Source organism: Barbus barbus (assembly GCF_936440315.1).
Source record: "Barbus barbus genome assembly, chromosome: 40".
Classification (NCBI taxonomy): Eukaryota; Metazoa; Chordata; class Actinopteri; order Cypriniformes; family Cyprinidae; genus Barbus; species Barbus barbus.
In genome coordinates, this window is record NC_136718.1 from 14076259 (window position 1) to 14089388 (window position 13130).

The 13130-nt window shown below is 38.4% G+C and overlaps 1 protein-coding gene across 6 annotated transcripts in view; it reads left to right on the top strand.

Moving 5' to 3' along the window:
* The first annotated feature begins 5728 nt into the window (after positions 1-5728).
* LOC306859145 (agrin-like) overlaps positions 5729-13130 on the top strand; it is a 253049-nt gene continuing 245647 nt past the window's right edge. For all 6 annotated transcript variants that reach the window (XM_079400015.1, XM_079400016.1, XM_079400022.1 and 3 more), the window contains exons 1-2: positions 5729-6188; positions 7334-7595. In XM_079400015.1, coding sequence (XP_079256141.1) covers positions 5988-6188; positions 7334-7595 — 463 coding nt within the window. In that variant the 5' untranslated portion in view covers positions 5729-5987. The remainder of the gene's footprint in view (positions 6189-7333; positions 7596-13130) is intronic.

Genomic DNA, 13130 nt, shown 5'->3' on the forward strand with positions numbered 1-13130 from the left:
TCTTGAAGGTTCTGTGGGCCTCTTCTGTGAACTCTGATCTTTAGTTCTTATTTTCTATTGGATTCAAGTCAGGTGATTGGCTGGGCCATTCTAGCAGCTGTATTTTCTTTTTCTGAAACCAGCTGAGAGACATATATGGTTAGTTCAGGGAGGCAACTGGGTGTGTTGTGATACATGAGGTTTTCCATATACTTTCGCAAAGTTTAATATGTGAGGTCCCAGGTCTGTTCAAAATCTTAGCCATAGTCTACAGTGGAGAGCCGTATTGATGATCTCTTTACGTGCACATTATATTATGGGGACTGATACCAGTCAATGTGTTTATTTTGTGATACTCGGGCGAAGCCTGACACTTTACAAGCAAATGTTACAAGGTTAAGTGGATGGCAATATATCAAGTTTATGTTGAAGTAATGCAGGCGTGTTTACATGAGGGTGGTAAAATGTATGTGTAATGGAGTCTGAAACGTGTTGGGAATGTCATACCACCATACTGCTCATACTATTTTGGCAGTATATATAGTATGCAGTATATATAGTCATTTTCTGTATTGCATGGAATGCAAATCTTCTGCATGCATGAAATACCTGGATGACCTACAGTACACTACCCTTGGCAAAATCATCAGTATGCAGTACAACAGAGCACACAATATCGTAGAACAGTAAGCCATACATACTATTTTCTTCTAAAAGAAAACTCGGGAATGCAGTAATGTGCTAGTACTTAATTGTCTCATTGATTTGACTTGTTTCGTGCAGGCCACATGGTCAGTATGGCCCAAACGCCCTCCAGACCACAATGCATCCAGATGGCCTGTGTTTGTTTAGTGCCCTGAGAGACCACAGAAAATACTGCATCTCTACTCAAACCAATCAAACACAGAAGACCTGAGCTGGGCTTTTTGTTTTTTTGATGCACTGAATGTGGTAATTTGCTAGGGAAATAATTGAGGGAGAAATTCCTGGCAAGCAAACAGTCTTAAACCAGGTGTGAGAAACTGCTTCCTGTTTAGACTTGACACCTCCATGCACAACAACATCTGGCTAAGCTGCCATCGTTGTGTGTTTGCTCTGTTCCCTCTTGGTGTTTGGCTTGCAGTACTTGGCTCCGTGTGACACAATGAAGGATTGAAACACACGGCTATTTTTTCAATGATCCGTGCCTTCATTTATCACAATAAAGTGGTCAACTTTGGCCCATGCTTTGATTCCTGTTCAGCACATTGTGTTGCTAGGCTGGAATACAAGTTTTGGCCATATTTATGCACAGTCAAGAGCTAGCTGCAGAAAATCAAAGGCAGTTGACAGATTTTACAGAATTTTGCTTATATGATGTGCACAGACTCTGATTTTTTACAGTGAAACTTAAGGTTGAATGGGCTCCTTTAAGGTTCTTCGCACTAAGAAAAAATGGTTCTTTTAAAAGTTATTCAGGTTCTGTGAGGAACCAAAAAAGGTTCTTCTTTGGCATTTTTGACCTTTTTGAACCTTTATTTTTAAGGGTGTGTGTCTGATCTCTCGCTCTCGTCATTTTGATTCAGTCCAGACCACCTGGACTTAGTTTTATTGAAAGCTGTCCTTTGTGAATATCCATGCAAGTTTACATATGGCTTTCATTCAGTGTAACAGTGACATATAGTGCCATTGGCGGGCATATTGCTGTGATCCAGATGTCACACGTCTTCTTAGTGAGCTGTTGACTGGCATTATCACGGCTTTGGCACAGCGGGGTTGTTTTTCTGTGGCACGTCAAAGAGATTCTGGGTCGCTCACAGCTTGTTGTCAGAATGGTCAAAATATCATGTTTCACTTTCAGCTGACAGACAGTGTGTTGCTGAGATGTTTGGAGAGAACTGAAGGATTCAAATGAAATATAAGGATGTGATTTTATAGTCTGTACGAGGCAGTTGCATGCAGAGAGAAAAATTGGAGACCACACATGGCAACAATCATGTGCTTGGCCAAAACTCTTTATGGCTTACACTAGTCTTCACAAAAATACACAATGCTTGTAATACTTAGGAGTTGAAAGCAAAGAGTGGCATTAAAATAGAACCCACAAAGCTTTTAAAAATCCCTAAATTAAATAAATAGACATCTGACAGACATTAATGCAGGTGCAACACACACAAGGAACAAACCGTAGGCAATGTTAGAAATGAGACTGAAGAGTTTCACATTTTATTTTATTTTTACATTAATATAAATTCCAACATAATCAGAGAAAATATATATTAAAATATATAGTATTTTAGAAGATAGATTTAATTCTGTTAATGTGTAGACAATGTATTAATTTATCCTGTTTCTTTTTAAACCATTTGGTCCATTTATTGTTCTTTTAATTCATTCTGCTATTGTCAGTCCTCTGTGGTGTGTGTCATGTGTTCCCGCCTCTTGTGTCCATATTTGGTTCGTTTCCTGTCCTTGTTAAATGTTATCATTAGTTAATTCTTGTCCAGCCGTGTTCGTCTCGTTATCTATGATTATACCTGTGTATTTATAGTCCTGTCTGTTGAGTTTGATTTTGTCTGGTCTACTCATTACTCCCCGGTGTTCCTGTCTGTGTCTTGCCCTGCCTTGTCTTGCCCTGGCCTGCCTTGATGTCATCAGTAACGACTATTATTTGAAGTTATATCCTCGTCTGCGTGTCCTTGATCCTCCCTGCTGTGTGCACCGTGACAGCTATAAGCACTAAAGTGCTTCAGCAATTTTGTAATCCTTCACAGTCATGTTAATAAATCAATGCAGGCTCATGAATTATTATGCTTTCTATTTCAAAAACAATGGCTAAACAGAAAGCTCTTCTGAGTAACCCTATTTATGCATGTATGTTTTGAAAGAACTGTTTGAGGCCTTTGGCAATAAAATGCGTTTCCAATAGCCCGTAGTCCAAACACTGCAGCTGTACATGATTCAGCAAGATCTACTGCATCTCCAGCATCACAAGCCATGAATTGTTTTCATTTTTTGCACATTAACCCACATTACAATCAATCACCGCTCTGTGAATAAAGTAAAAATCCCCTATCTTAGTGTAGCGACAAGTGGGAATGCCACCAGGGAGCTTAGGAAGCAAAATCCAAATAATAAATGACTAAAGGGAATATCACTAAACTGAATTTAAAACAATAATTGCATCCGTCAAAACGATTATGCTTTGACTGGCACAGGGCTGAAGAAAACGTCTCCTCTGGGTGCGCTTGTTAATACTTGTTTTTTTATTTTATTTTCAAAACCTTTTGTGGTGACATATTTGTGGGCAGGAGTGAGCTGTTGTTGTGATGTTAAAAGCTCTCAAGCTGAGACAGAGACACTAATGGTTTATGTTACCTGAATTTCAACAGTGGTGTCTGCGGCTTACGGTGCGAGTCTTTTGCTTTCACATCAATCCACAGGCAGTATTACTCTCTCCACATTGTGAAGTGCAGCAATAGTTTTCCAGAAATGTTGAACTCCTACGCTTGTTTCAAAGTAGACGGAGTGATTTCACTGGGGTGATTTTTCAGTTTGAATGATATTTCTCAAATGAGCTTGACTGTAATGGGCTTTATGTGGGCTGACTTCATTGTTACAGGAAAGTGAACGAGCGAGGGAGTGGGTGGGTATATAGGACTCCAGTCTTAGCTGAATAGGATGAGATTCATTTTAAAACTCATAGCCACCTAAAAGAATAGTTCACTCAAAAATGAAAATTTGCTGAAAAGTTACTCACCCTCAGGCCATCCTAGATGTAGATAAGTTTGTTTCTTCATCAGTTTGGAGAGATTTAGCATTACATCACTTGCTCACCCATGGATTCTCTGCAGTGAATGGGTGCCGTCAGAATCAGAGTCCAAACAGCTAATAAATACATCACAATAATTCAAAATAGCCATCATTTGATGTCTCGTGAAGTGAACATCTTTGTGTTTGTAAGAGACAAATTCATCATTAACACATTTTTAACTTCAAACCATTGCTTCCAGCTAAAATATGAGTCCCCTGTTCATTAAATTGCTTTCTCCAGTGAAAAAGCAATCTGATCTTAGGATCATGCAACTGTTTGAACTCGGAAAAAAAGGTGGTTATACATCAGCTTGAAGAGCCTGTGAAGTTGATTACATTAATAATGTATTAAATGTTAAGTTACCTACAGTGTATAAAATTATCTGAATAATTCACACCTTTGTCAAGCATTGGCAATAACAGAACCATTTCTCAAATCCCAAACCTGTATTTGAAATAATCTTTTAAAAACTATTGGTATTGTGGTGTAAGAATTAAGGGCCAGGACATGGTGCCATTAAAATGAGAGTATTCCTACAAATATATCAGTGCAACCACAGATTCCACGCCCTGTCATTTTCCAGGAATAGATGGACGGGTAGTGAAATTACAGCTTTTGAAAGGGTGGAAATTTATGCACTGTCAGTTTAGAACTGGGAGCGACTGTAAGGATTTTATCGGCTGTGTGTGTCAGAATGTTGTTCGCATTAGTAACATCGTAACTCATCGCATAGAGATGAAAGTTGGTACAACTATTTGTGTTAAGGTTAAATGTATTTGTTTGTTTGGTTACGCTGTGCTTTACAGTGCATTTTGCATGAGAAAGTACCAAGTAATTTTAATGAACAAGATGATCTTAATATGTAATTATTGGCCGGGATTGCTTTTAATTGCATAGATCTTATTACAACACTTGAAAGGAGAACCCACTTAACCTAGGATGCTAGCCAAATTTGACATGCTTATTTTAATTTCTCTTACAACAACATCGGGATGGAAAAAAGTGTATAATATATGTAGTATGTGTGTGTGTGTATATATATGTGTATGTATGTATATATATATATATATATATATATATATATATATATATATATATATATATATATATATATATATATAATTTATTTATATTTATATATATAATTTTTTTTTTTTTTACTTGGTATTAATACTTTTTTGTAACACTTAGTATAGGGACAAGTAACTAGTTGTTTATTAACATGTCTATTATTAACATATTGTCTGTTTATAAAGCACATATTCTGTATGACCATTTTCTACATCCCTAATCCAACCCAATGCCTAAATTTAACAACTACCTTATTAGCTGATAATAAGCAGCACAAATTAGGAGTTTATCGAGGCAAATGTCGTAGTTAATGGTTTGTTAATAGCGAGAATTGGACCTTAAAAAAATGTGACTTTTGAAAAATGTAAATTGCTAATAGGTTTCTACATACGGACTACAACTACCACAATAATCTGAGTTTACATGCATGATAAATCCGACTGCCGTTGTAGTCTTAATAGCATTTTGTTAGCAGGCTTTTTTTAAACGGCTGCAAAGTTCACTTTTGAAGTGTGACTAAGTATGTTGTAGAACAAAACTTGAAATTAAATTAAAAATAATATTATCCTCAGAATTCAATCTTGATTTACTCATAAATCTGGTGAAAATCCAACCAGTAGCTTTAAAATGCTAATTCTTTTAGAGGTTTTAAGACTACAAACTGAACTTCTCCGAGTCTACGAGTCTAAATGAAAAGATTGTTATTAGTTGAAAGTTTTTTTCAACAAAGTAATCCTCTGGACCGGTTCATTTGTCCGAATTGGCACAATCTCTCCAAGGGGTGGCGTTTTACACCCGCTTCTCTCCAGTTCGCTTGAATTCACCCCCTCCGTCGCTCTTATCAGCAATTCAGATTGCATGCAAATGCCCTGAGAAAGGAGCGTCATTCTGAAAGGACGGCGAGTGTGTCACGAGGCGGGTGAGCAGAGAGGCATTCCTCGTTCCTCTCTCTGTTCTTCTCTGTCTGCCGGCTGATGCTCGCGCGTTCACTCAGCGCAGAAATGAGCGCAGATCGCAGTGAAGTTTGAAGAAGACAGAGAGCAGCGCGCGGTCGCATTATTATTTACATCAAACTTGCTGCAGAACTCGTCCGGCGTTTGCTTTGAGGGTTCCTAACTTTCTCTTTTATCCGTTTGGGTTGACCATGGGCTCTTTTCGCAAAAAGGCGTTTTATTGGCCCGTTTGGTCGTTTGCTGTTGTTTTTGTGCTTTTGAGTCAGCGTTGTCATGGAAGTTGTTCAGAAAAGGAGCTGGAAAAACGAGAAGAAGAGGCAAATATAGTTTTAACCGGGACTGTGGAGGAGATCTTGAACATGGATCCGGTGCACAACACTTACTCCTGCAAGGTAAGACTTTACTCACCAGACACTCTTCAAATGCATCAAAGTGAAAGTAAAAAAGGTAAATATGTACTTCATAACACATTGTATTACAAGTCTATGTTGCAATGTATAATCACCTGTTAGACATATAGACGAAAGCTAGCAGCGAAGTATTTGAGTTGTCCTGGTCTGAAACTCGCAGCATATTATGGGAACATGTATAATGCTGTTATACTCAGTGGGTTTTGAGTCTAATAAATCATGAACACCAAGTAGCTGCAACCACATAAAAATGCATACAATTGTAAATAAAAGGGACTTGTTTAAATCTCTTCCTAATGGGATTTTGTAATGTGTGGACATTGGTTTTGCTCAGTTGATGAAAAATGTCCACAGTCCTACTTTGATCCACCTGTAATTTGATCTTTCATACTCAAGGTACCTGAACAGCCTTTGCAGTGACTTGATGTCCTTTCAAGCTCTATTAGTGCTTCGGGTTCAATTATCTGCAGTTATCATGTAATCATGGGCTTACCTTGTTAGAAGTAACTGAATGCGGTCACGTATATCAAAGTCTTGCAAAGACTAATCACTAGGACATAAAAAGTGTGAAAAGAAGAGTAATCTGAAATCGCAGCTCTTCCTACCATTATTTCACTGTCTTATAGAAGAGATATGACACTGCAAAGCTTAGTCGGTAAAGTCTGACACTGGTGAAAAATGCATATTTTTTTGCATTTTTAAAATGTGAAAATTTATAGTAAGCATAGTATTTTGAGTAAAAAGTTGATTTGAAAAATATAGGCTACATGAATTCACAAGTTTTGTAAAACCTGATGATCATGTTATCCATCATTAAACATCTAACCAGTTCACAAGTCACGTATTTTCTTAAATTTGATACGTGACCTAGGAAAAGTGCAGATTCTTATCTTTCCCAATAATTTCACATATTTTTGTTTTAAATATTTTCAACGTGTTCTCATACGTTTGGACCACCACTGAGGCATATATGAATCAGAAATGCATAATAAGTGTAGTGCAGAGTTAGATTGCAGAGTCTTATAGAGCTGGCGGTAGGTGGCTGCTTTGGAATGTGCAAGAAAGTGACCTTGATCTGCAGGAAATGGTGTTTTCTTAATCTCATGTTGTCTTTCCCCTGTCTGAAGGTAAGGGTATGGCGTTACCTAAAAGGCAAGACCGTGGTGAACGGAGAGGTGCTGCTGGATGGAGGAAACAAGGTGATGATTGGCGGTTTCGGAGACCCCTATATTTGCGACAATCAGGTGGCCACCGGAGATACGCGCATTTTCTTTGTCAACCTGTCCCCTGAGTACATGTGGCCGAGCCACAAGAACGAACTGATGCTCAACTCGAGCCTGATGAGGATTACTCTCCGCAACTTGGAGGAGGTGGAGCAGTGCGTTGAAGGTAAAAAACACTTTCCTGATTCAGCATAAAGCTGTAACTCACATCTTCTGGCTGTGTAGAGATTTGAGAGTTAGAAAGCTCCCGTGGTGGTGACGGCGGTCCTGATTGCAAAAGCAGGTGGTGTTTTCTGCTCTAACTGCATCTTTATTCCACACAATGAAGCGGCTCGCATTTTGTGACATTACATTAACCATTTACATTATATTAATACAGAAATCATAGCGTTCCAAATTAAACTTTTTAACAGTTTTTTTTTTTTGTTCTTCTCTAAACTTTTTTGTTAGCTGGTAACGCTTATAGAATTTCTTGGTCCCCGGGGCCTTAAAAGCAAAGCATATCATGTGCACCGTCACTAGCAATCAGCCACTGACAGTCAGTGCTCTGGAAGGAGGGTGTGTCCATTCGCTAACTGAGCACCTCCAGGGCCTATGACTAACCTGAGTGAAAGTCCAACCCTCTACCTTTCCTTGAGGGAAATCATTTATAGAGTTAGAGTGGAGATACTAAAACATAACCGCATAGCTTCAAGCTATAGGTCCCCTCACAAGGGCCCCTGTATCTGTATTATGATGGCAGTCACTGCTTATTTCCACCTTCTCAAAACCAAACCGTCAGAGCAAAGTTTGTCTCTGTGGGAAAGAACAGTTGAATGAATGAGGCCAGACTGATGTCCAAACTTCTGTGTCTTTTCAAAGTGCTTTTGGTTTATTAATGGAAATGTGAAATACTGGTTGTCCTTCTACTATAAATGGTGAGTTCCTTTTTCCATTTTGTAAGTCAGCAGTGCCTGTAGTTTAATCCTGTTTAGTGTTCTTCAATGCTGGCAGCCGTACAAGCAGAGAAAATACACATTAGTCTGGAATACAACAGAGCATTTGAAGCTAGCATCACTCTTATAGGTCTAATCGATTCTGTAAATAGGCTCTCTACATCATCTCTGTTTGGCAGGTTGAATTGTCTAGACTTTTGAATATTGACATCAAGTCTGGTCCAGTTTTCAGCTTTTTCTGACTGAGAATCAATCACTTTAATAGGAAGAGATAGCTTGATTGACTTTTAAAAGTTTGAAGCCATGGTTTTGTTTGAGAAGATTTTGAGTAGATTCAGTTTACTTCCTGGTTAGTGTTAATGCATAATTCTGTCCCTCCATTGAAATTCCATTACACCAAAACTTTAAGGTTTCAAAAAGCTCATAGACATAGACCACAGATTTAATTTAGGCTTTTATTCACTTGGACATTGACCAGCTCACACACAGTTAAATATTAAATATGCATATTAAATATGGTCAACGGAAGCTCAAACCTGTTTTTGTTTGATGTGAGAATCAGTGAAGTCTGTTCTTGTGCGACAACACTTGAGCTTCTGTTTCTGATAGAATTCTTAGTTTTAGGTGAACTCCACCTTCAAGTAAACCAAATTGATTGGTCCCTGGTATATGAAGCACTTACCAGCCATATTTGTGTCCAACATGAGACTGAGACTACATGGCAGGTGACTGACGAGTCCTCATTGGTTTCTAGTGCTCAATAGAATCAAGCACAAATCAGAACAATTTTCCTTCAGGGCACAAAACGTCCATTTTCTCCTTTTTATTTTCTTCATTCTCTACTTTTTAGTGCTGTGCTTTTTGGCACAAGCCACTGCTGAGGAGAGACTGTCTTTTTTGAGGCTGCTAAAATCTTAAAAGGTTTGATGAGGGGGCAATTTAGCAGAGTACCGTATTTTGCATTCGCACATGGAGGGCTAAGTGTAAGACCACTGAAAATAAACGCTGCTCTGGCTAATGAGAGGCCATGTGCTTCATTTAACAAATGTGATTCTTTTTATATTGTAATAGGATTGGATCTCGTTTTGCACACAAGATGCTCAAGTATATGCTACAAATAGAAAACAGCTGTGCTCAGAATGGCCAACGGTTTTGTCTGCAACGCAGCTTGCGAATTCTAATTCTGAGTCTATAAACAGAGACCGTGTACTTCAAAACATTCAGAAACAGTGGTTCTGACCTTGCTTTTGACATGGTTAGACAAGTATACTATAAACCAGGCCTTGAATAAAAAAAAGTACTGCCCTGAAGGCTGAGTGACTTGGAATGGTGCCTAATGGTGTTCGTTTTGTGTTTGCTAAACTGATTTGTGAATTTTATGTTATCCATCAATTATTTAATAAAGCATGATCTTTTAGTGAAGCTTATTTTTTTTCTTTCCTTTGTCACTGCTTAGTATTAGACCTACAGCAAAAAAAGAGCATGTGAGGTGGAAAGAACAAGATCGTACCTGCCAGCCTGTTGAGTGTATCCTCTCCTCTCTCCTCACCTCTGACAGGTTAGATAGCACTGAGAAATGAAGAGATTCCTAGCTAAAATTTAGAATAATGCCGTCAAAGCCAAAGTTTTCTTAAGGGGGGAAAAAGCGCTGTTTATAATGACAAGATTGGGAGGGTGAAATGTGATAACGAGAACGCAACAAGAAATTCTTGATACAAGTGTAGACTGGAACGCTTATAGGAGAGGCCTAGAGGCATCAAGTTCTCACTCCCACCCCGTTTGCTCTTTGCTGAAACAGACCATTTGTGCTGTTATGTGAAAAAGCACTTGGGTTAATGTGTTCATCTGGCAAAAATACACCAAATGCATCTGTGGAACTTGAAATTATATGTTTAGAAGAATGTCTGAGCTGCTGTTTTCCATACAATGAAAGGGAATGCTGTCAAGCGAGGCTTCCAATGAATAACGACTTAAATTTCAGTCTGTTCCTCACACAAACTATCTTGGAATATAGCGCACAAGTCATATTGGCCACTTATGATAGTTTTATGATACTTTTTTGTCCTTTTGGAGGTTGATGGTCCCTTTCACTGAATGGAATAGAGCTGGACTTCTTTTTAATGGAAAAAAAATAGAAAGCCAAACAGGTTTCAATTGACATGAATGTGAGTAAATGGTTTTATTGAGTGAACTAATCTTTTAAATCCTGTTTTATTCCACAGTTGGAATTGTACGTTCAGAAGTCCAGTGGTTGAAACAGGAAATCTGCAAGCAGAGATTTTGGCATTGTTTGTTAAATCAACAAATCAAGTGTTCTCCTTTCTCTGAAGTTGACATGTGCGAACATGCTGCTTTTTAGTGTTTCTCTGACTTTGTTTGCCTATGTGGACGCTAATTCATTAAATGCCAAACTACACAATAGTGGAAGCTTGCGTTGTACTGGAGGATAATCGTTTAAACCAAAGTAGTCTTGTTTCAAACCGTTGTGATCCCTTGCATTTCAGATCTCTGAATAGAGTGAATTAAGCCAGACTAACTGAAAAAAAACAGCTGGAAAGCAAAAAAACGTTGGATAGAAAAATGTGTTATGGCTTCATGTGTTAAGCATTGCAGCAGCTTTTGAACTTGAGGAAGAAGTGATGAAACTTAAGCAAAGCGAATGAAAGCATGAAGAAGCTTGATTTATAGTTGAAATGAGAAGTCAGATTCCTTTTGGTGAATCTGTTCATTGCAGCAAACCTGTTCTAAAATTCTTTTGAGGTGTTACTCAAAAGTGTTTCCAAAAGTCTCGTGGCTTCATATGTTGAGTTCATTACTGATATTATTACAAAAATCATTTTCTTTCTTCTTGTTCCCAAAATTATTGATACAGTAATTTTTAATGATTAAAATTCATAATAAAAATTTTCAATGATAATCTCAAAACCAAATCCACCCTTTACAAACCAAATCATTAAAAAAATTGGTTCAAAAGAATAATTTATTTATGAATAGGTTAATGTTAATGTGTTTATTTCACATCAACACTGGATGCTCAAACAAATAATTTTGCCTAAATATATATGGTTACATGCACTATATTTTTCTAAACTTGAATTAATACAATGTGGTTTCAGATTCTGAAAGTTTACATGCTTCATTTTTTTCTGTTGATCAGATTATTTAAGTTCTACACCATCCCTTTCAATCCAATCGAAATTTCATTTGATCAGCCGGATCATTTGAGGTGTTTGCATAAAGACTTTTTAATCTGATTCTAAACAGATTTGGGTGCCTGTTAATGTAGCTAATGAACTACAACATTGACAATTTTCTTTTCTTTTTTTTGTAGCTTTTTTTGTAACTCCGATCTGTCCCTCTGTTTTCTGCCTGTCACGAGGGCAACATGGTTCAAGGGGCCCAGTTCAAGTTGAGCTTTAGCCTGAGGACAGAGAGTCCAGTCCTGGTGGTCTGTCGTGATAATGTGTGCAGGTCATCCAGGCTAACTCTCTGGATGAGTGTGTGTGTGTGTGTGGCAGGTTTGGGAATAAGAGTAGCAGGTCTTCCCTTTTATTCCGGCTGTTTGTGTAAGGAGGAGGCCTGGCGTGCCTCAGATTCCACATTGCACGAAGGTCAGCCCGCCTGCACTCAGCCCCGAGCAGGTAATGATTAATAGATTGAGCATAATTGAGGTGAAGGACTTCCTCCACCCCTTGTTAATGGTTTTAGGATGAGAATCATTGGCGAAGGGCCCTCTCAGAAAGGGGCTTTATTAAAAAAAATCACCCCTGTGTTATTTCAGGCTGATCTCCCTGAGCTAGACTTTAGCCCAGGGATTTCCAAATGTGTTTTATGAGATTTGGGAGACCAGCCATCAGTGAATGGAGCTGAAAGCTTGTCGGCACCATAACACAAGTATCCAGGGGCCGAATGATCTATAGGCAATGGCTGTGATGCGTCACCGAATGGCTGTTTGTAATAGAGCGATTCTAGCTGCGCGTGTAGATGACTAGTCTGAACAGGAAGCAGATTAAGGTTTGTAGATGCCAGAATTAGTATCTAATTTTCTATCAGGTTATTTAGTCTGCAATTAAAGCTTTGAAGTTTCTTAAATGCAAAGAGAACTTTGGTCTCCATTGAGGCCTTGTATAGGCTCATCACTTTATTTTATCTGTCTGTGCACAAGCACTTCTTTGTCTGGGTAGTCATGGGAAGGTGTTTTTTGGTAGGATGATTTCCAGCATGTTGTGTCGCTGGGACTTTCTCTGTGGAACATGATTAGAAAACGGATTGACTGAGAGGCTAGAGAAACTGACAGCAAAAAGATAACTCAAGTAAGGAGGAGGGACCGAAGGCTGAGAATTATACCTGTTAGAGTTTCCCAAGTTATTACATTTGAAAGATTTTAATTAAACCCTGAAACCTCCACACTTGCTCGGAATACTAATTAAGCTGTGGAACAAAGGGATAAGAGTGTTATGCAGCCCTCTGCTCACCTCTCTTTTCACTTTAAATTCTCCTCCTTCCTGTAGAAAGGACAAGAGTTTGTCTTGGCACCAAGTTTGAGTCCGTGTCTGGTTTAATCTCTTCAGCAGACATCATTGCTTGAGCAACACATGTCGACATTCTCAAAGTCAGATTTATTTCATTACGCAGAGTTGGAAAATGTGAGGAATTCAATGTTAGATCTGTTACATTTAAGAAAATGGAATCAGAGTGAGGCACCTGCATTTTTATTGACCGTTAAGTAGTATGTTTGCCATGTTACCTTTACAGGGATGCAGGAT